Below are 21,872 nucleotides of genomic sequence, written 5' to 3'. Positions count from 1 at the left end.
CATTCTATAGTATGACTTTTTTTTTTCACCCCGAAAAATTTGACCATGGCTTTTTATGCCTGTTTTGGACTCACTACACTCAGACTTGGCACGACAAGCGATACGAGCGATTTTTATCACTATTTAAACATTTTTTATGAATTTATCTTGACTGACCATTTCGTGTATTTTGACATGCTATAGTATGACTTTTTTGAAAAATATGACTAAGCCTTTTTATGCCTGTTTTGCACTCAGTACACTCAGACTTTGATTGCTACGCAATATACGAGCATATGTTATGACTTTTCAATCATTTTTACAACATTTTATGAATTTTGTTGATTTTTCACTTTTTTTTCGACATGCTATAGTATGACTTTTTTTTTTTCCCCGAAAAATTTGACCATGGCTTTTTATGCCTGTTTTGGACTCACTACACTCAGACTTGGCACGACAAGCGATACGAGCGATTTTTATCACTTTTCAATATTTTTCTAGAATATTTTATGAATTTTGTCGGATGCCTTTTTTTTGTGAATTTTCGACATACTATACTATGACTTTTTTTCACTGAAAAATTTGAATATGGCATTTTATGGTTGTTTTGGACTCCCTACACTCACTATCCTTGACCCACGAAACGAAGGATTTTTAAGATTTTAATCTATTTCTTACAATATTTTATAAATTTTGTCGGGTGCCTTTTTTTTTCCAAATATTCGACACGCTATACTATGACTGTTTTTCCCCCTGAATGTGACAATGGCTTTTTATGACCTCCCTACTCTCGATATATGATAGAAGGGATTTTTATGACTTTTTTTGTAATTTTTTACAATATTTTATCAATTTTGTTGGGTGCCTTTTTTTGCTTTACATATACAGGGGATTTTTGTGTTAAAAAGCAGTCATAGTATGTCGAAAAAAGTCATACAACAGTAATAGCTGTAATAACTGCCAAAAAAGTCATCGTATAGCATGTTGAGAAAAAACATTGTATAGTTTGTCGAATAAAGTCATAAAAATGTTTTAGTAGTAGTAGCACTACAAGTTACTATCTTTCTTGACATGGCAGGGCAACACTACTCAAGAAGCAGCCACTAATTCTGTAGAAACATATGAAAAATATCACTATTGGCCTTAATATTTAGCATAAGCATTTTGGAAAGGGTGTGATTGAGTGACTGGACCAGTAGGTGGTCTTTTCTTCAAGGCATATTTTTGATTTACCTGTACCCAAAAAACACCTCAACTTTAACCAGAATTTTGTGCATACTGTCCGTCAGTTTATTTAATTTTTTTATAAATCAGGAAGATATGATTTGTTATGTAACAGCCTGTACAATGCAACATACAGAAAAAAAAATAAAGAAAACAATACAAATTAAATTGTACAAAGCAGCACTGGGCCGTAAATAACCCTTATAATAATATTTTTTCACATTTTCTGATTTTCCTTCTGCCAAACCCCGTTGATCTTCCATTGGTCAGATCACAGCTGCTCTTAGAAGGTGACGGAGCTTCTTCAATTATAACTTTTTGAGTTTGAATCGTCAAAACTGTGCCTTGAACGACGCTTCATGTTTTTTTGTAGCAGATTAACAAATTGGCAACGGTGAAAAAGAAACACTTTGTAAAGCTGTTCACATACAATCAATCGTTAGGTGGAGGTTTTGGATGAAGTAAAACCCTCGTATAAACATTTGACAAAATGTAAATCAATGATATTAGTCGACATAAAAGAACTGCAGAGCCCTAATGGACAACATTCACATGTAAACACCAGCGTGGGTCTTGGGATGCAGATGACTTGACGTCCTGCTGACATAGAAATTAAAACGTCGTTGGCTCTGGAGGTCCTGCCGGGTAAACAGTCAGACGAGACTGATGGATAGCTCAAAGCGGAGGTGTGAGTGGATCTAGAGTAAACAATGAGGGGGAAGTGATACAGCGGGAGTGATGTGGAAAACCACTTAACAACTGTTTTTTTTAAAGTTCAACATTATAGGACGTTCACTTTCTTGATGAGAAGACTGATACCACTCACACATTAGAGTAGCATCAACCTTCATACTCTGCACGGAAGTGAATAGGCGCTTTTCCACAAAATGTTTTAACTTTTACCCGTTTTTTTTTTCGTGTATCCAAACCTTCCACGTCGAGAATCAAATGCATGTCATTTTAAACATCTTTATCAGCGTTTGGCTTCCAAAGAGTACATTTTTCTGTTCAGCTATCCAGTTTTCTCGGACTTAGAGCCTGTGAATTTGTTCCGTTGGACGTGACAGGAGTCACATGTAATGCTGGGCCGCAAAAGAAACGCAAACGGGATTGATAAAAGTAGCCAAACTGCTAATGTGGAGACATGAGGAGAACAGCAACGTACGGTTGAAATCGTGTAAACATTTTTTTCTTCCTCCAGTTTTAAAATCACCCCCCCTGCCCCAAAAATACAAGTCACAATCACAAGACACTCCAGGGTTCATTCTCAGATTCAAGTGTCTTGTTTTTTGTTTTTTTTAAACATTTTTGTGAAAACATTTGTCACTTTTTTTTTTTTGGACCCACGTTTCAGTCTTTTTAGGTGACAGTCCATTAACGTGCAGGTTGGCAGGGGACAGCTCCTCCCAAATTAAAAAAACACTGACCAGAGCAGAGGTGACGAGTGTTAAAATAAGTGCCAAAAGGTAGAGAAAAAACAGCTGTGTGTGTGTGTGTGGAAGGAAATATTTTTGGGAAGAATGAGAACAAAAACCTGGCAAAAAAAAACTAACTAAACCCGATGAACAAACGTGTTGCGTTGAGTCGATGAGAAGTTAGTTTAAAAATCGCCCACGAGTGTCCGAAACGTAAAGTGCAGGCAGTGTCTGTTCTTCTTTGAAACCGCCGTAGCTCCCGGCCGTTAAAAGAGTCCAAGAGCAAAAAAAAAAAACAACAAAAATAAACCAAAACAAATCAATAATGCTGAATTGTCAACAATCCACAGTTGGAACAGCTCCGGAGGAGTCTCTCGCTCAAGGCAGGGGTTGGATTTGGTTGTCAGTTTATTAAAAGTACAAGGAGCGCCACTGGGGCCCTCCCCACTTCCACCCGAATGCCTCCCCCCGCCCCCGTTCACTCGATCCGGATCAGCAGTCCGTAGAGGAGCGTGCCGCCCTCCTCTTTCGTGATCCACTCGATTTCTGAGTTGCTGAAGCGAGGGTCCAGGGGCTCGCTGTGGCCAAGCGTCTGCGGTCCCACCTTGTAGGATCCCGGACGCACACACACCTGGAACCCCACCTGAGCTTGGTGGCTGCGGTGAGAACGGGGGTCCCGAAATCTGCATGAGGAGAAGGAGAACCATCAGTGAGCGCCCTCTCCACTCATTGTCTGCGTGGTTTTCTGAACCTAGTGGACTTACTGCACTTTGGGGGCAAAGATCTCCATGCCGGAGTAGCGCATAGTGGGGGAGAGTCGCACTCTGGGAACCTCCCTGCCGGGGGCGCTGTTCTCCTCTGGCTCGCTGTAGCCATTAGGCCCCTCCGTCTTCACAGGGGCCACGGAGAAGATAGACGACGTCCCTACAACAACACAGTGGTGAAGTTAAAGAGTAAAACAGAGTCTTTGGAAGAAGGAATCAGGGGGTTTCCTACCAGGCAGCAGCTCGCTGTGGTCCAACGTGCGCCGCAGGGCTCCGACGCTGGTACCGTGGTACGCGATGTGCCACTTCTTCAGTGCATTAGAAACCTCACAGTGGGGCTTGATCCTGCAAAGAGTACACATGCACTTATATAGACACATGCAACAGATACTGTACATAGCAAGTCTGAGATGTTTTATTTGCCCCATAGCCAAATTTACTTGGAAAATGTGAGCCTATCAATAAATAAATAAAATCAACAAGGGTTTGGACATTGGAGGAAAAAATTATATAGTAGTGTATATTGTAGTAATTTGAATAAAAACACACAATTCAAATGTTTTTTTTAAATATTAAATACACACCTTAGTATTACTCATTTTAATTATCTACTATAAACTGCTTACAGATAAGTGTTAAAAGTTAAAACATAATCATCATAATTCCCTCTTTAATATGTTTTATATTGCTGTGAAAACATCTACATACTACTGTATTTATTAAATTAACATTAATTAATTAAATATTATTCTTGCCAAAATCAATATTTTACATTTGAAAACATAATATCGTAATAATTTCCCATGGCTTAATGGGCGACGAGAAAACATTAATTTCAAGCTCTGTCGGGCCATTTTCATCCCTTTAAATTGATAATATTGTAATAATAAACACATTAGCTTTACACATTGGCAAGTAAAGGAGATGAAAACCTGCTATGTTTTGTACTATTATTGTACACAGTCATTCTATATCTGAGGGGTCATCCTCTCACCTGAGAGCGAAGCGGCACCATCCGAAGGGCAGGGCGTAGTCCCGGGGCGGTTCTCCTCTCTTGTAATACGCCTCGTCACCCCGAAGCTTGTGGCAGGACTCGCAGTAGCAAAGGTTGCACTTTGCGTCTTCGTTAAAATAGCCATCTTCACAAGACAGAGGTTGGGCTCATTAGACGATTTTTAGATCTGAACCAAACATCCCAGCAGAAAGGTTTCGGGGGGTTAAACTCACCTGGTAACGTTAGCAGGTCCTTGAAGCGTGAGCACAGTGCCTGGTATTCACAGGTTTTGTTGGGATTGACTTCTGGAGGGGGCGTCCAGCACACACTCTCTTTGATTCCTGCATGGAAAAGGAAAAAAAAGAATTAAAAGACTGAATGACTTTGGATTGTTTCTTGGTGTAGATGGCTCCGCTACGAGGAACTACAGAAGAACCGGCCTCACCGTCAACCATGTCCGCCTTCTCCATGTCGCCCTGACAACGGGTCTCACCACTCTCTCCACCCACAGCTGGCACGTTGTTCGTTACTATAGTAACCTGCCATGACGACACAACCTTCATTAGCATGTCATCTTGGGATTTTGATCTTCATCAAACGTGACATGGCTGTTTTTAGGCTGTTTGTGCATCTGCATCACTGACCTGTTCACATTGGCCGTAGAGGTCGATGAAAGGGTAGCAGGGCGAAGGAATGTCCTGCGCCGCCACACCCTGGTCCATGCCGTTGACGTAGAGGTGGAGACAGCTGTTGGCGTCCACCAGCAGACCCAACACCGTCCCCTCCGGACAAGTGTCCAGATTAGGACCGTAGTTCTCGCATATCTGACGAGGAGGCAGAGGAGAAAAGAGAGATTTGTGGAAAGAGAAAGGGGAGTGTTTGGAGGGGTTTGGTGACCCTAACCCATCAGTGAATCAGAGGAAATGACAAAACATCGATCAGCCAGTGAGAACACGGTCACGTTGTCGTGTAAGACACAAATCCATAGACGGCCTGACGGACAGATTGAGTGCGTTTATACCTTCAGGGAGTTGTGGAAGACGGAGTCTCTCTGCAGCAGCCAGGCGGAGCGTTTCAGACAGCAGGCTGTGGAGGGGAAGTTGAGCCGGTCGGGGGAGTGACCTATCACCCCTAACGACAGCGACGACGTCCATGACGGGTTCAGACGGTCGATTTGAAACTGGTGACGAAAAGGGAGGCTATTGGCGGACTGGTCACAGCCTAAATGATCTTGTATATCCTACTAGTACGGCATGGCATTATAAAGTATAATTGATGCATGTTATATTACCTGGAACAGCTGCTGGCGAGCCAGCGGTTGGGCGGTGACCAGCAGGCCCTGGTTGTAGCTGGAGACTCTGGCTGCCGTCAGGTTCTGATTGGACAGCTGGATGTTCTTGCCGTGGTTTTCCAGGAACGCGATGGCGGTGGGCACGAGTGCACACGGCTCCGTCTCAACCTGGAGGCAACGAGAGGCGACGTGAAGAGTCTGTCGACGATGCAACACTTTTTCTTAGCAAACAGACCGGTGCTTCTACCTCTCTTACGGGGGTGCCGTCCTCCTCCCCCTCGCTGCAGCTCTCTGAGGACAGCGAGGGCGCCTTCACGCTTTCCATGTCCTCCATCAACGAAGAGCTCACGATGGACACCGCTGTCACGCGCCCATACAGGTCCAGAACTGCATACACGTTCTGTGAGGAGCCAGAGAGGGGCTGAATGGCAGCGTGGGGCCAAGTAGCTGCATACTGTAGATGTGTGTGTGTGTGTGTGTGTGTGTGTACCTTGGCTACTGCAGTCGCTGCAGGTCCCATGTCTTCTCCATCTATGAAGATGTGCATGGTGTCGTCACTGCACCTCTTCACACCCACACGGTTCCCCACCTAAGAAACAATCCCATTCAGGTGAGACATAAAGTACTTTGTTTTCCTTATAATACACTCAAGTACATCAAATTAAATTAATAACCTATTACAAATATATAGTGTATGTTTTTAAAAAAGATAGATTTAGAGTTTTAAGACACTGATTTCTATGACAATATCAAAGCTTTCAGGGCTTTTAAGCAGCCGGAGAATGACTCTGAGACAGAAGAAGAGCTCCCTTGAGGGTTTTCCATACGACCTCTAATCTAACTGTGCTCGCGGAGCAGGGCGATGCGACTCACCGTCAGCCGGTCCAGTGAGCAGCCGTAGTTCTGGCGCTGCAGCACGCCGTTGCGACGGACCTCGGAGCCGCAGAGCAGCCAGGTGACCTTGGTGCGGAGCTGCGGGAGGGAGGGGGAGAGGCCCGACAGTGGGCAGGACGGCAGCTCCGGTGGTGCCAGCGTGGTCAGACCGATATGCAGCGAACCGCACCACTGCTCATCGACTTCATCAATCCTCACCTGCAGAGGACAGATAAAAAAATAATCAAAAAACAACCAGTAAGGAGGAGGGTCATAAATCATGTCATTATTATGGGAGAAACAAACAATTATTCAAGAGGATGCTCATTATTTTTTACAAGATGACAAGATAGGCAGCAGGTTCATTTCCATTCATTTGTTTACCTCAAACAGCTCGTCTGCTTTGAGTTCCTTCGCACTGAACACGATGCCGTGAGCGTAGCCTCCGACTCGGATGCCCTGGCAGCCGTCGCCAAGCAGCACCACGTTTTTGCCGTGTTTGCTGTGGAGTCGATGGGCGACGCCTGCTACTCCACGCCCCACAGACAGAACAGGACAGAAGCAGAGTACGGAGATGAGACTTTGAGGACAACTGATGTGTGATATTTTTAGCCTTAACTCCCTTTCATCTACAAAAATCTAGAATAATAAAAGCATTTCTATAAATATATCCCAAGGCTTTGCAGACCTGAGTGGGGACTCTGCTGTGTACCTGGGGAGTGGATGGGGAAGCTCTTCTCGGTGATGTTGCTGGTACAGAGGCTGTTGTCCAGCGGGCCTGAGGTGCTGGTGATGGACACCTGAACACACTGACCATACAGGTCGATCACAGCATACACCTCTGAGAGAGAGAGAGAGAGAGACATCCAATTAAACTCCTTAACTCACGACAGCACTACAGTGACCTGATTTCACGTTTCTGACTCGGACGGACTAATCTTTACCAGGTGGCAGACCCGTGCAGGCCACTCCCTGATCCACGCCGTTGATGTAATAATGGAGGTCACCGGTGGCTGAGCGCATCATGCCAATCCGTGAGCCTGTGGTCAGGGAGTCCAGGTCACAACCGTAGTTGTTGCGCATTGTGTTGCCATCCTGCATGATGGCAGTACCACTGTGGAAAAAAAAGAAAATAGTTTTTAAAAATCTGAACTTCCAGAAACCAATGTGATAAACAAGCTCTATTGGGGGTATATTAGGAAACAAAGATTTGTATTCTAGGTCCACATGGAGATAAACATCATCCAAGTCAGATATTGCTGCCTTAACAAAGAGTTATCCCACTCTCTTAGAAAAAAGGCCAGAAGAACAAAGTCCATAACCCTACAATCACTCTTTGAAAACATCACAGGACCTTTCAGATAAAACCAAAGAATGCTGATGAATGTGGTGGGCGAAGTGTAAGTGGTCCTCCTGTTCAAACACCTTTTAATACTTTGCTCTGTTCGACGTTAACATTTGGGTCTCTTGTTTTTACCTTAGCATCCAAGTGTCATAGTCAATATCGGTCATAGTGTTTGGAAACTCAAGCTCGTCTGGTCTGATGGCTGTCACTCCTGGACACAGAGGGGGGAGGAGAAAATCTGTGGTGATTACACATAAAATACATTTACACATGATGTCCAGAATGCAGTTGTACAGACAAAATGTTATGTTAGATGCAGAAGCTTTCATTGTCATTTTTTTGGTATTTGAGTCATTTACATTTCAAAAGCAGAACAGGCACAATAGAAATACCTAACCTGCTTCTATTGAACCCGACCAGCGGTCCACCATCTTCTGAATGATGATTTCGAAGAGCTCCCCATCTCGAAGGCACCTACGAGGAGGGAACAGGTTAAGATCTCGAGGCAGCTCCTTCACAACACATTCTGAATGCTCTTTAGTCTAGTTTCAGAACTATTATGAATGATTATTATTTATTTAAGATCCATAGATGGATATAATTCACTAAAACGTATGTCTTATTTCTTTTCCATCACCTGTTGGAAATGACGATCGCGTCGTTGAACTCGCTCCGGCAGTTCTGACGCAGGGCGGTGCGCCCCCCGTTGGTGATGACGGCGTTGGTGCCGTGCAGGTGATGGAAACGCAGGTCGTTGGTGGTTATGGCCCCTCCCACCGAACAGGGGCTCCCGGGGGACATGGCCGTGGGGCCGTCTGAGCAGTCCTCTGGGAGAGGCAGGAGGTCCACTAACAGAAAAGGAAATGAAACGAAGTCAACACCGTCTTAAAGAATCTCAATATCTTAGCTATTGAAAATGGAGCCCTGTCTGTCTTCCTCTCACCCATGTCGTCCATGATGGTGGCCTGAGCTGCCTGGCCATAGAGGTCCACCACGGCATACACACTGGGGGGGATGTTCCAGGCTGCCGGGCCCTGAGCCACACCGTTTACAAAGAAGTGGAGGCTACCGTCTTCTTTCCGCACTACACCTACTGTGTCACCTGCCTGCAAGAGGGGAAACAAGAGGGTTAATAAGAAGGTAACTGTGGGAGGAGGCAGGAGGTGGTTATAAACACCGGGATAACACCACCAACTCACCTTGAGCCGGTCCAGATTGTGTCCATACTCATCCAGTATTGTCGTTCCGTTGTGCATTACGCCGTTTCCCGTCATCATCCACGTTCCTGGAAAACACAGCAAACGTTGAATGGTAGAGAACTAAAATAAAATAACTGTTATCTCAGAAAAGACAGAAGAGATCGCCCACTTTAAGGCATCCGATTGTGTTTTACCTGAGCGCAGGTTGGTCATGGTGGAGGGCAGCTGCAGGTATGCCGGGTTGTGCGTCGTGACACCGATCTCGATGGAGCCCGCCCACTTGTCCACCATCTTATCGATGCGGACCTGGAACACCTCGTTGGAGCGCAGCGGCCGGCTGCTCAGGACCACGCCGTGGTTGAAGTCATCGGTCGCGCTGTAAGAGCAGAGTTAAGTTAGACATACACACTTCTGCCGTTGCGATTTTTTGGTATTTTTGGTATTTTGTTACTTGAAAAAACTGACAGCAGAACATTCTAAAGCTGAAGTGTTTTTTTTTTTCTTTTTAAAATATTTCCAAACCCTTTTCTTTTCATGAATCCAATAAAAAATGTTTAAAAAGTTGATTTTTTTCTGAATTCAAAACACTTTAATATGTTTTAGACAGCATCAACACTTTATGTCAACCTCCACTATAAATATCTCGACAGCACACGTCTGGATGATCATGTTTAAGATTTCAGGTGCAACACCGGCATGGACTCACTGTGGCCGCAGCGCTGTCCTGCCGTCGCTGATGATGGCGGCCTTCTGGCCACAGTTGTGATGGAAGAGCAGCCGGTCGGGCCCCTCCGAGTCCGGCGTGAGGGAGAGAGCCGTCCTGGGCCGGCCCACGTCCGGCGACAAAGCCCTCATGATGGCGTTATTGCGTCTGAGGCGGTCGCTGTGGTTGTGGTTGTGGACTATTGTGACTTTGACCGCCATGCCGTAGAGGTCGACCACGCCGTAGACCACGGCGGGGGTCTGAGCTGCCGCAACACCTGGGAAAAGACACAGAGTTAGGAGCGGAAGCCGAGGTCATTTAATCACACCAGAGCCACCAGTTACAGTGTTTCTTATGTCCAACGTTTTATGTATTAAAAGTACAAAGATCGTACATCTTCAGTCACATCTTAAAAATCACAAATAACAGTAAATGTGCCTTACCTTGGTCGATGCCGTTGATGTAGAAATGGAGTGCTCCACTGGCTTTGCGCATCAACCCTATGTGATCTCCCTCCTGGAGACGAGAGTAGGAGATTAGTACAACGGTAGAGGCGGCGGAGCGACATGCGCGTCTCCAAACGTCACAAACCTGAAGTTCGTCGAGGCTGAATTCACAGTATTCCCTGCGGGTCCCTTTCCCGTTGGTCAGTATCCCGCAGCCACTCATCATGATTGTACCTGACACAAGCAGCCGGGATCACGTCAATGACATCACAATGAACAACGAGCGTTATCGTGCATCTGTGCGAGTGCTACCTGAGCGCAGATTGGTCATAGTTGCAGGATAGTCCAGGTTGTTGGGGTTGTGCGTGGTCACACCGATCTCTATGGAGCCGGACCACTTGTCCACCAGCTTATCAATGCGGATCTGAAAAATCATTATTTGAATTATGAAGACGAGCACTATATATCACGTATGACCAAACATCACAACACAGAGTCATGTGATCCCACCTCAAACATCTCGTTGTGCCGGAGCGGCCGGTTGGTCATCACCACGCCGTTGTTGAACTCGTCCAGCGGTCTCCTCCGCTCCGCCGTCTTGTTGTTGTTGCTCAGTTTGATCAGCGTGCCGCACTTCTCGTGGAACAGCAGCGCGTCGTTGGTGGTCATCGCGCCCGTCATGGCGGTCAGCCCGAGCCCGCCGTTGCCGGCGGGGCTGTTGTTCGTGTTTCCGCCGTCTCCTCCTCCTCCGCTTCCGCCCGTTGACCCCGTCCCACTGTCGCTGTTGACGGCACCTCCTCCGCTGCTGCTCCCCCTGTCATTTCTGGACGAGGAATCAGATCCTGGATTCCCTCCTACGCCCCCGGCTCCTCCTCCACCTCCACCGTCTTCCCCTCCGCCCTCATCCTCAGAGCGATAAAAAGATACTATTGCGTTGTTGAACACGTCAAACAGCTGGTGCTCTGTTAGAACTGAAGAGACAGAGAGAGGAAGATGAGGTTGTCAATGTTGCACAACTGCCGATCGACTGATCAGAGCGGGGTTTTCTTACCCGTGTCGGGCTCCAGGCTGTTGGGGAACTTGTCTGGTCTACTGTGACTGCAGCTAAGCTCAGGCACTGACAGGGAGAAAGGGGAAAGGACACTGAAAACAACAAATCCCAGACGATATATATGGGGAAAAGGAATCATACTGAGAAAAAAAAGGCCCCTACCTTCATCTCCGTTCATCATTCCATTCATCGCTGCCACATTCATCAGTGCTGTGATCCCCGCATCCCCACGTACCACCGCGTCTTCCTCCTCCTCGTCCTCCTCCTCCTCCTCATCATCCACCTCCTCGTCCCGCTCTATTGTCTCTTTCTCCGTGGAGGGCAGCGGCGGCTCACAGCTCACCACCGTCACCTGGGTGCACTTGCCGTACAGGTCCACCACTGCCCAGAGCTTGGGCGGCAAGCCGCTCGCCGCCGCGCCGCAGTCCTGCCCGTTCACCCAGAGGTGGAGCTCCCCGCGGGCGCTGCGCTGGATGCCCACCCGGTCGCCCTCGGCTAGCTGGTCGAGGTCGCGGCCGTACTCCTCCAGGACGGAGCGTCCGTCGCGTAGCACCGAGCAGCCCGACACGATCCAGGAGCCGCCCTTGAGGCCTGTGGCGCTGCTGGGGAAGTCCAGCGCGGCGGGGTCCAGCGCGGTCACCCCGATCTCGATGGAGCCGCTCCACGAGTTCACCTGAGGGTGAAATTGGAGAGGATGTTAAACTTGGAGACAGTGGCAACGCTGATCTCCTCGAAGCTGTGATGTGAGCGAAGCTACAAACCGCAGGTGGATATCTATGGAAAACACAGCCTTGTTGTATGATCAATCTTGTTATTTTTAGGCATTCTGTCAGTGAAGAACGCAGCTCAGGAAGTGCTGCTTTGAAAATGAAGCAGGACAGTGCTGACACACAAAGGATGTGTGTGCAGAACGCAGAAATCTCCAATATCAACTTTGCAAGACTGCGTTTAAAAAAAGAAATCAGCCGGGGTCAAACTAATTCATTTCTCATCTCCGAGTACTCCAGCAACCCAACTTCCAAAATTAGATGTTCAATACATATTGACGCAGAGAGAGGCAGTCGAGGGCACACGCCGTACTATATTTAGACCCGGTGCAGGAGACCAGATTCAAGACCCGAATGGAGAGTATGCAACATTTGCAACACTTGATGTCATCGTGCAAGTGTTGTTTAGTTTATTCGGTTGACCATGAAACCATAAAAAAAAAAGTTAAAATGTTTGTTTTTTTGGGTTCAAGAAAGTTTTGGAAGATTTCATCCAGTGTGTGGATTCTCCTTTACTACATTTTTTGTATTTAATCCCTAGAAAATGTGGGGAGATCCATGTGATACTCAACCGAAACTGGAGTGAATAATAATTCCTCTGGTACCTGAGTTGCCAAATGACAGTAACAGCTAACGCCCCTGCCTCTTTGATCCTGATTTCTTCCATCCACTGTACTGTGACTGAAGTTATGACAAGAGGTTTGCATGTAAACACTATACGGTCCGTCTACGAGGATTAAACCTGTGCACACAATCCAAGCAAACAATCTTCACCTCCATGATCTTGCCTTCCAGAAGGTTCAAAACAACAAATGTTTCACTGCATTCTGTCTTTGCATGACATTGGAATCATATCACATAACTACGCAGCCGGAGATATCCGTTGCTTCCCCGAAACACAAAACTCCACATCGGCTCCACAATAATGAGATACGTTATTGATCTCCAGGGGTGAATTCTATTTTTCATGCGTTTTGCCTCCATAACGTTCGGATGACAAGAGTGCAGCGTCAGCTGTGGAGGAGAGTTAGTGCAGCCCGGCGGAGATTCACAGTCACTGCTTAGAGACATTTCAGCCCAGCAGATGCTCGCCGACACCGGGGCATGAACCCACGTCATCCCATGTGAGGAGCGATCCCCTGGCTTGCTGCACTCCCCCCCGTGCCCTCCCCCTCCCCCTCCCCCGGGGAATGACATCCAACAAAACGCCATGCAGTTCCTCGAGGAATTAACTCGAAAGTATTTGTAAAGAATCTCAATCTTCTGCCGTTCTCTCCCTATTTCCCCCCCCTGGTACTCCACAGGACTCCAGTTGAAGTTGGCAAAAAAAATCCTCCCCGATGAAGTGACCTTGAGCATAACATTGAAGCCTTACCGGCTCCTGTGATGTTTTTCTGCAGCACACCTCCGTGCTGAGGAGAAAACAAAATGAGATTTCCTGCGGGACGATGTCATTTTTGTAAAAAAAAATATTTTCTAACGGCTGCTCTGTCCCGTCTGCTCCCGCCGTGTCCTCCTCCGCTCCGTGGCAGGTGCTATGTAAGGCAGTGTGCTACGAAAGTCCGGGGATCTGGGTTATCAGATTTAGTAGTAACTCTGCCTGACCGGGTCGCTGTGTGGAGGAGACAGACATCTCCTTCCCTTGCTCATTCACTTATGTAACAGCAGCCTGTGGGTGTCTGCCTCTCAGCCTCTCTCTATGCCTCTCTCTCCCTCTCTCTCTCTCTCTCTAAAGACCAATAACTACAGGATACATGCCGATTATAATGACTAGACAACTTTTCATATGAATGGAAAAAATAATTACATCAAAAGCAGAGCGTAAGTAACACCACAAGGCTCCTTATTAATAAACTATATTTGGAATAAATTAACATTTTCAGGGTTCCACTATTATATACAATATTGACATATTTTTTGACAATGAAAGCGTATATTTATTATGGATATTTACTCTAATGTAGTCTCATTAAAAAAAACAAAAAAAAACAAGTTAGGCTTTAAAAACACATATTTAACTGATATCTGTATTCCTTTGCTAATTTCATTAGATGCCATATATGGTATGGTTATTATTCTTAGAATATAAAATATCCTTACAATGCCAAAAGTGGGCATAATAATAACAAAACAGAATAATAATTATTAGGGTAATATTGGCTGTAACACTGCAACTAATGATTATTTTCCCATGCAAACAGACACAGAGCAGGAAGCAGAGAATGTCGTAACGTAAGATAATTGATCTACTATCAATGTAGATCATCAGATATTTATCCGTTGATCAATTTATTGATTAAATCTACTAATTGTTTCAGCTCTAATTGAATATGACCAACATTCCTGTTATCACTATACAGATCACAGCTACTCAATACAAACCCTGAACTACTGGTAAACTGTTTATCTAATAAACTATCTTCATTTGCTCGATCTCTTGCACTCGCTTCCCAACATCCACTGTAGCTCAGTGGACAAGGGCGGGCAGTCATGCCAATCTGGCTGCTCTGTGATGGAAAAAGTATTGATTCTCAGACCGGCAAAGCATGTCAGGGCTGTTTGTGAGAGCCCTTCATCAGGCTGAGAGTGCCATAAGGGATGGACAACCATTTCCATACAGTAGGTTCTGCTCCACCGCCATGTTTAGTCTCAGCACGGTGGTTTATCTGAGCGACTTAACGATGCGGCCCTCGTTCAGAGGGCGTGTGGCCCAGTTGGCACCAAGCACTGGAGCTGCCATGTTGTTGACAAACCCCAGTATGCTCGTAGACTGCGGAGGCAGAAGCCATTACAACAGACAAGCTATCCTGCGCTGATAACAGCCAAAATGTAAACACTGTGCACAGGCATCGATATGATATGGAGGGGCCTGAGTCACAAGAGAACAGCCACAGATAGATAAGCACTTGTGTTTTAAGCGATATGCAAGCTACAAATTCAAGGACATGGATGAAGTATGCATGGAAGAATTCTTCTTTCAGCAAACGTATTTACCCAAAAGACATTTTAAGTCATGGGAACAAGGGAAAGTGAGAATTTAAATATATATTATACATATTTAACAGAATTTAAATATATATTATACATGGTGGACCATCTGGACATAAAGACAGTAGTGTAAGACATTTGTGCTCCATACTTTGATGATGTTCCTTTTATAAAATATTTTAAAAATTGAGAAAAATGTAAAGCAAAAGTGATGAATGAGTTACACCATTCATTGGTCACTCTCCATGTATTAGACAGCAGCAGCAGGAGTGTTGTGTTTGGACCACAATGTGTGTGAGGAGCAACATGCCATTCTGGACATTATTAATGACACTTGTAACGGATAGCGGCGGCTAAGTATACCCATTTGTGCCTATTTCGGATCACACGTAGCCGTCGAGTCACAACAGCCCAAACCGATATGAGCGCTGCAGTATTATTAGCCGCCGGGACGGGCAGAGGGGCTGACAGCCGCCTTCCACTGCCGCCGACTCCTCCAGAACTAAACTACACGAAGCCAACGGTAAAGAGCTCAGTTGAGCTCTCGTGGTGCAAATAACGGCAGCGAGTCCTTGTCAACACACGACCAGAGAGCAGCTTCCAGACAAGCTAGCCCCGGCTAGCCCGAGCTCACGCCGCTCGCTGCTGCTAGCCGCTCATTAGCATGACTAACTGACGGTACCAAGGCAACACAAGCAGGTTATCGTTAGCCGAGTGATCCGTTTAACCAATCCGCACACACCAGTGTGTTCATTAAGTCCCGGTGTCCCCGATACATGTCGGTGTATGTAATGCGCCCTGAACCGCCAGAACCGAGGTGGCTGTCAGGCAGTGTGAACCGCCCTGGGTAGGAGAAGCCCCTCACTGCGGACAGCGGCGGACCCCCGGCCCGTCCGACGAGCGCTGCTCCCGCATTTCCGCTGCTCTCATCCCCCGTCCGAGAGAGGCAGCAGCGGCGGCGGGCCTGTTGTTGTTTACCTTTTTGTCAATGCGGACGGTGAAGACATCCCGGTCCCTCAGCGGCTCTTTGCTCAGCACCAAGCCGTGGTTGAACTCCTGGACTGGCTGGTTGCGCCGGGCGGTTCGGTTCGAGTTGGACAGGCCGATCAGCTTTCCGCTCCGCGGATGCAGCTCCGCCGCCATCTTCAGTGGGCGGCCAGTATTCACGACAGTCGGGCTTTGCGACAGTTGCTAACGTTGTGGCAGCCGGTAGATTACCGTAATCGATTCGAACGGGCTGCACCTGCACCGCATCGTTTCTGTACAAAACGCACGGAACCTAGTTTGAGTCAGCAGATGAATCCATGCAACATTAATTTGACTTTTTTCTAAAAATAATTTATGGGGTTGTTTTGAACATAGTTCCAACAATCAATTCAACTGTTATATTTAAGATATAGAAATTGAAGCCATCATATTTTATTAAATCTGTGTTTTTTATTTTATTTTTGACCTTGGTCTAAATGCCATCAGTCTCATGTTTCTATTTTATTGGGTAAAAATGTTATTCATAAATGGAAATTCCCTAAATGACTCGAACATGCATAATGTTTTCTTATCTCTTTTCATGTTTTGTTTTGTTTAACATGGAAGTAGTTCAATAATAATAATGATTATTACTGTAGTAACGATATAAAATAATGCCTTAAAAGTTTCTGCTTGCATTAGACACCAGAAAATGTATATTCCTCATCAATCTGACATAATTTTAAATATGCACACATAATGTCCAGATTAATTATGAATCCAAAGGAATATCTTAAAACATTTAAAATCCTGATTATGATTTTGAGTCATTTGATTAATAGTCATTATTTTTCTTCCTTCCACGCTTAATCAACTGAAACAGTGACTTGAACAGGCACATACATAAATAAACTTCATAAAGATTTAATAGAGAGAACAAAATAACATCAGACTCAGAGTGTGAAATATGTGCTTTTACACCTAAAGATTGTAGTCTATTTTTCTATAATCTTAAACATTATTTTTTGATTCCATATGACTTGAGAGGTGATTTATTGTTTGGGTAGCGTCATAGACAGCTATGACTCATAACATTACCTTTAACAATCCACTAGAGGGAGCAAAATCCATGTCTTAAATCTCAGCCTCACTCAAAGCCCTACTCAGAATCTACCATTAATGTTTCGTCACAGTGTTTAAATCTTCTGGAAGCACTACTGGCTTATATTGCCTTAAATGCAGCAGTAAAATTCAAATCCATGGATAGCCATATTAAGGAGACTCATATTTTATTTAGAAATTGACTGTTGCATGCATCAAGGTCACAGAACTGCTCACATTTCTCAGATTAATTTGCATATTCCGTTCAAATTAGGCCAATGGGGATTAACATATTCATATTTTATTGTTAATTTCAGTATTTTAGCAGTGAAAACACCACATTCAACTATTGATTGGCCATTAGCAAACAATATTTCACTTAACACACCTTGAATCTTTGTGATTCAGACCCAAAGGCATCCACTGCAGACATCGAGTCCACATATTGCACATGCATACTTTCGTGGTCTATGCAGGACAGCTGTGAGAGGAGATTGACGCGTGTCTCACAGCCAAATCCAGGTCCAAATCCCTCCCCTGAATCCGGATCTTCTCTAGACAGCCTGCCAGGAACTCGGAGACAACACCGTCTTCACCTGAAAAATGAAAAAGAGGAAGAAGATAACATGGGTGACCTTGCATTGCCCTCCACACACACTCCCTAATGGATTTCTTTGTATCTCTGTACATTTTATTGTATATATTTTCTAAAAACCATGTCTGCAAATCAAATCCCTCTTTCTGTACAGGAAGCTATGGCCTTAAATAGTAAGATATGAAGACTGTAAGGATGATTTTGAGACACGCTGCACATCATCGCTGTTTAATCTCACCGAGGCGACCTCCGACAGCAACGTGAACGTCTCTCCATGTGGACAAATAACCGGGTTCGCCCATAGGTAACGTGAAGGGCCTTGATTCATCTCGAGCCACTTGCACTGAATCTGCCTGGAAGGTTATCGTCAGTCTCTTGAAAGTGTCTTCCATTGCGAGTCCTTCTATGCCGAAATAAAGGCCGAGCTGCTGCAAATTCAAGAGAGAGAGAAGAAATAATGTAACATTACTGAATAGCGGTCCCCAATCTATGTGTGTGTGTAGAACGGGGGATTAAATTACGTAAATATTCATGCAAGCCACCCTCACAGTGCCATGTACCGTTTTTAAAAGATGCTGGTGTCTGATATATGTGCATACCTTTGTGTCATTATTGGCCCCTAAAGCGAATTCCAGCTTCCGCCCAGGAGCCTTGATGCTCAAAATGGTCCCAGCCATCTTAGTGAAATCTCCCCACAATTCAATCTTGACCTCATGGTGAGTCTCGAAGAGGAAAACTGCAGAGGACACAAAAAAAAACTCACAAAAATGAAATCAGAATGCCAGCTGGAAAGCGTGTACGATTGTCCATTTCTTGTATAATCCTGCACAATATTTTGCACCTGAGGCGTTGAAAAGAGCAAACCCAGTGCCAGGGAAGTAGCTGCCAGGCTGGACATTCTGATAGCAGGGCCAGAGCTCCTCCACCTCGGCCTCCCAGGGGACGCTGAGGTTTAGCCAGCTGCCTTCCCGCACACAGCCGTCCATGTGTGGTTCAAACTACGGCAAAGAACGCAAACAATGCATTGTTTTTTTTGGAATGAACCCCAATACCGTTTATGGTCATTTTTCAGTACATATTGTCACGGCCCTGTTACTGTACTGTCAGATCTTACAGGCGTTTTATGGTAGTATGTCTGTTTTATTACCACGTATAGCTGACCAAGTCATGTTGCAGATACAACAGCAACAGAAAAGTGATTTTTTTCCCCCCCTTCCTGGTTTTAGTCCTTCAGAATGTCACAACAACAAAAGCTTATTTTTAGACCCGTAACCTTGCGCTGACATTCAACGATGGATATTGCCAAAATGAAAGAGATAGAGAGGCAGACAAAAGCCTCAATAAATCAGAATGCAACACAGCCAACAAAGCGTTACTCGTTTGACCAAATAACCTCAACTCAAGGTCCCAGCAACATTGAATTGGTTGACTCGCCGTACCTGAACAATCATCTTTGACTTGTCGACCAGGATCCCGCCGACGGCCAGTCGCAGTTTCCCTGCAAGGACCTTCATATTCCGCTTGGACTGCATGCCCACCACCAGCTTGCTGGAGCCGTCCACCTCTAGAATCACAAAGTTCTCTTGGTTGCTCACCTCCAGCTTGGTGACACCAAGGAGCACAAGAAGGATTCAGACTACATACGGTCTACTGCGTCCACTATACAGATCTAAGTCTACTCACTGTGTGCCATGCTCCGTCGTTGATCCGGGGGCCACCGGCCACGCTGACCAGGATGTCCTCCCTGCTGATCTGCATCAGGGGAATGCCGTCTTTCAGGGACAAAACGAACCAATCGTCCCCGTTTTTGGTGTCTCCGTAGAAAATGACACCTTCGGGGTCAAACGTCCGAAAACCAAAGGATGACTTGATACTGCAGGAACAGAACAGAACAGTTTCAAATGACTGCTGGCCCCTTTTTTAATCTTAATAGTTCTAGGCCGACAGTTGGAGAAAGACAATATAATAAAGGGTTGTATGTTATTAGAAAGAGGAACAGTCTCCCAGAATCCCCTATATACGCTGAACTAGATGTTCACATGTACTGCCAAGTCCTTCCTTGTTGTTTTTTTGCCTCCTTGATCACCGAGCAGCGGTTCACTCCTGCTGACGTACCTGCTGATCTCGCTGAGGTTTACTGTTGTGTGCATCAGCGGCCTCCAGATGTCTCTGTCCTGGCCGAGGTAGACGGTAGAACCGCCTGATACTTCTTTCTGTCACACACAATATGAACACGAAATCAGCTTTTTTTTATTGCACAGTTCATCCTCATTAAACCCCGGGTTGCAATTTGTTGTCACATATTTTAATCGCCTAATGGTTAAAGCCATATTAGACTGTATTCAGTTACTGGCTCAAATTAAATACGTAATTATCTGTTTTAAAAAAAAAGAGATGTGGAGCGGTAATGAAGTGCAAAATCAATGTCAAGTCATTGACAAGAGAGCCATATGGCATCCGACTGCAGTATATCAGGATACTGTGGCGATCAGGAAACCTAATGGGGGGAAAAAACTCCAGTGGGGTAACAGCAGCTGGTGGTGTTGTGGGCACGGCGCTGATTTGTCCTCCAACAAACTGAGCAAAGTCCTAAGTCTAAATAAATCATGAGAGCATGCTGGGATACCCTCTTCACTGGCATCTGATTGCATACAGTATGTTTGTAATCGGTTAATATTAGGCTTTTATACTTTGCTTTGTTTTTCCTCCTTAAAACAAAATTAATATGGATGTTTTTTTTTAAAGTATTACATTATTTTAATTAGCGACTAATATATCATACTATTTATGGACTGTGTGACCTTTTTCGAATTTTACAGTAAGCAAAAATAATAAAATATATCACAGGAACCATTCAGGAGATTTAAAGCTACAAAATGCACATCATTTATACACATCTATATTAGGATTTCTGCTCTTTTTCACATGATCTAGTCTATAGAGATATAATCTTGGCATTGCATGTGAACATACCTTACCCCGTCCGTTCCCCTGAGCCTCCACCCTGCTCCCCCGCAGAGCGAGGCTCAAAGCGAGCAGCAGTCCACCTGCCATTGCTTTCCAAAACGTGGCCATCCTTCAGTGTATTCATCCACCCGGGGGGGCCTCCCAGTGTACAGTTGTCCTGAGCCCTTTGGGTGGTCCGCTGACTCGGCGCTGCCCTGAGGTGTCGGGCGGTGGGATGAGGAGCAGACAGACTCTGCAACAGTGGGGGTGTGTGCTGTGGTGGTGTCCGGCGGTCCAGAGGGCAAATATACCACGCTTAGTGCAGGTTATCGATCCCCAGGAGGGGGCACTTCCTGCCCGTGAGCAGATCTTCGCAAACAAGTAGGTGGATGAAAGACAAAGAGTGGGCCGCAGGCAAACAGGAGATAGAGGAGAGACAGAGTAGCGTGAAAAGGCACAAATGACAGTTAGGAGCTGTTATAATGTTAAAAAAATGTTTTTTCCAAACTCCAAAAAACAGAATCTGGTGATTTTGTGAAAGTGTACGTTTCCATCAGCCTGTAAATCCCCAGGCTTTGTGGCCTGAAAGAGTGGACCGCGCCGCGCAGGTGAGTGACCTTAACCAGACCACTGATGTGTGTTTACCCATTACACAGGGACCTTGATTCATCACGGCTGGCTTATGACTCAGTGTGTGTTGCAGACTAAAGAGGAGAAAGAGATGAGAAAACTGTGCTTCATGTCCCAAAAACTCTCTTTTTTTTTCTCCTGCTGGCTGGATTCCTGTGATAGTCTCCTTCCAGGAAGGCTGCGAAACACACACACACACACACACACACCACCACACACACACCACACACACACACACACGCACACACACGCACAAAGAGGAACAATCAGAAAACAATCTGTTATTCAGCTGTTGAAGTTGATCTGAAATGTAAAATCACACCAAAACACAACATTTCCTCATGTGTTCACATCTTGATATCACTTCAGGACAAGCACACGTGTAAACAATAACCTCAACAATGGCTGCATTCCATTTAGCTGGGTAAATTTATGCATTTGCGCACAATGGCCCAGTGTCGTACGTAACAGGGGGGCATTCGAAGAGAACAGAGTTATTGTTACTGGCCGTGATAAACGCTCGTTGAGGTAAACCAATGATTTGCTCTGCTGTGAAACTGAATTTATTATTGGCAAGAGAGAGGTTTAAATCCCA

At 45.4% G+C, this 21,872-nt stretch overlaps 2 protein-coding genes across 4 annotated transcripts; both read right to left on the bottom strand.

Moving 5' to 3' along the window:
• Positions 1-1,252: 1,252 nt before the first annotated feature.
• Positions 1,253-16,230, bottom strand: neurl4 (neuralized E3 ubiquitin protein ligase 4). 3 transcript variants are annotated; one of them, XM_084003635.1, is made up of 29 exons: positions 16,018-16,221; positions 11,447-11,957; positions 11,285-11,350; positions 10,744-11,204; positions 10,546-10,657; positions 10,379-10,467; positions 10,231-10,303; positions 9,791-10,064; positions 9,279-9,460; positions 9,085-9,170; positions 8,829-8,991; positions 8,523-8,733; positions 8,283-8,359; positions 8,018-8,096; positions 7,485-7,654; positions 7,253-7,381; positions 6,925-7,070; positions 6,541-6,759; positions 6,158-6,256; positions 5,915-6,067; positions 5,668-5,835; positions 5,398-5,556; positions 5,021-5,200; positions 4,822-4,915; positions 4,610-4,717; positions 4,377-4,521; positions 3,615-3,727; positions 3,383-3,542; positions 1,253-3,301 (listed from the first exon to the last, which is right to left on the bottom strand). In XM_084003635.1, the coding sequence occupies exons 1-29, from the start codon at positions 16,180-16,182 to the stop codon at positions 3,097-3,099; spliced, it is 4,797 nt and encodes a 1,598-aa protein (XP_083859761.1). In that variant the 5' UTR covers positions 16,183-16,221; the 3' UTR covers positions 1,253-3,096. The 3 variants fall into 3 exon arrangements, with proteins under 3 accessions (XP_083859761.1, XP_083859762.1, XP_083859760.1); XM_084003636.1 differs by having other exon boundaries at positions 6,925-7,067; positions 7,229-7,381; positions 11,285-11,957; positions 16,018-16,230; XM_084003634.1 differs by having other exon boundaries at positions 11,285-11,957; positions 16,018-16,229.
• Positions 16,231-16,913: 683 nt separating this feature from the next.
• shbg (sex hormone-binding globulin) lies at positions 16,914-21,468 on the bottom strand. Its single transcript, XM_084003526.1, has 8 exons — positions 20,675-21,468; positions 19,817-19,914; positions 19,385-19,574; positions 19,141-19,302; positions 18,543-18,699; positions 18,301-18,437; positions 17,940-18,129; positions 16,914-17,702 (listed from the first exon to the last, which is right to left on the bottom strand). The coding sequence occupies exons 1-8, from the start codon at positions 20,774-20,776 to the stop codon at positions 17,575-17,577; spliced, it is 1,164 nt and encodes a 387-aa protein (XP_083859652.1). The 5' UTR covers positions 20,777-21,468; the 3' UTR covers positions 16,914-17,574.
• Between the last annotated feature and the right edge of the window lie 404 nt (positions 21,469-21,872).

The sequence above is a fragment of the Eutrigla gurnardus genome, assembly GCF_963514095.1.
Source record: "Eutrigla gurnardus genome assembly, chromosome: 23".
Classification (NCBI taxonomy): domain Eukaryota; kingdom Metazoa; phylum Chordata; class Actinopteri; order Perciformes; family Triglidae; genus Eutrigla; species Eutrigla gurnardus.
The sequence above is the reverse complement of the archived record's forward strand: the minus strand, read 5'-3'. Positions and strand labels throughout refer to the sequence as shown.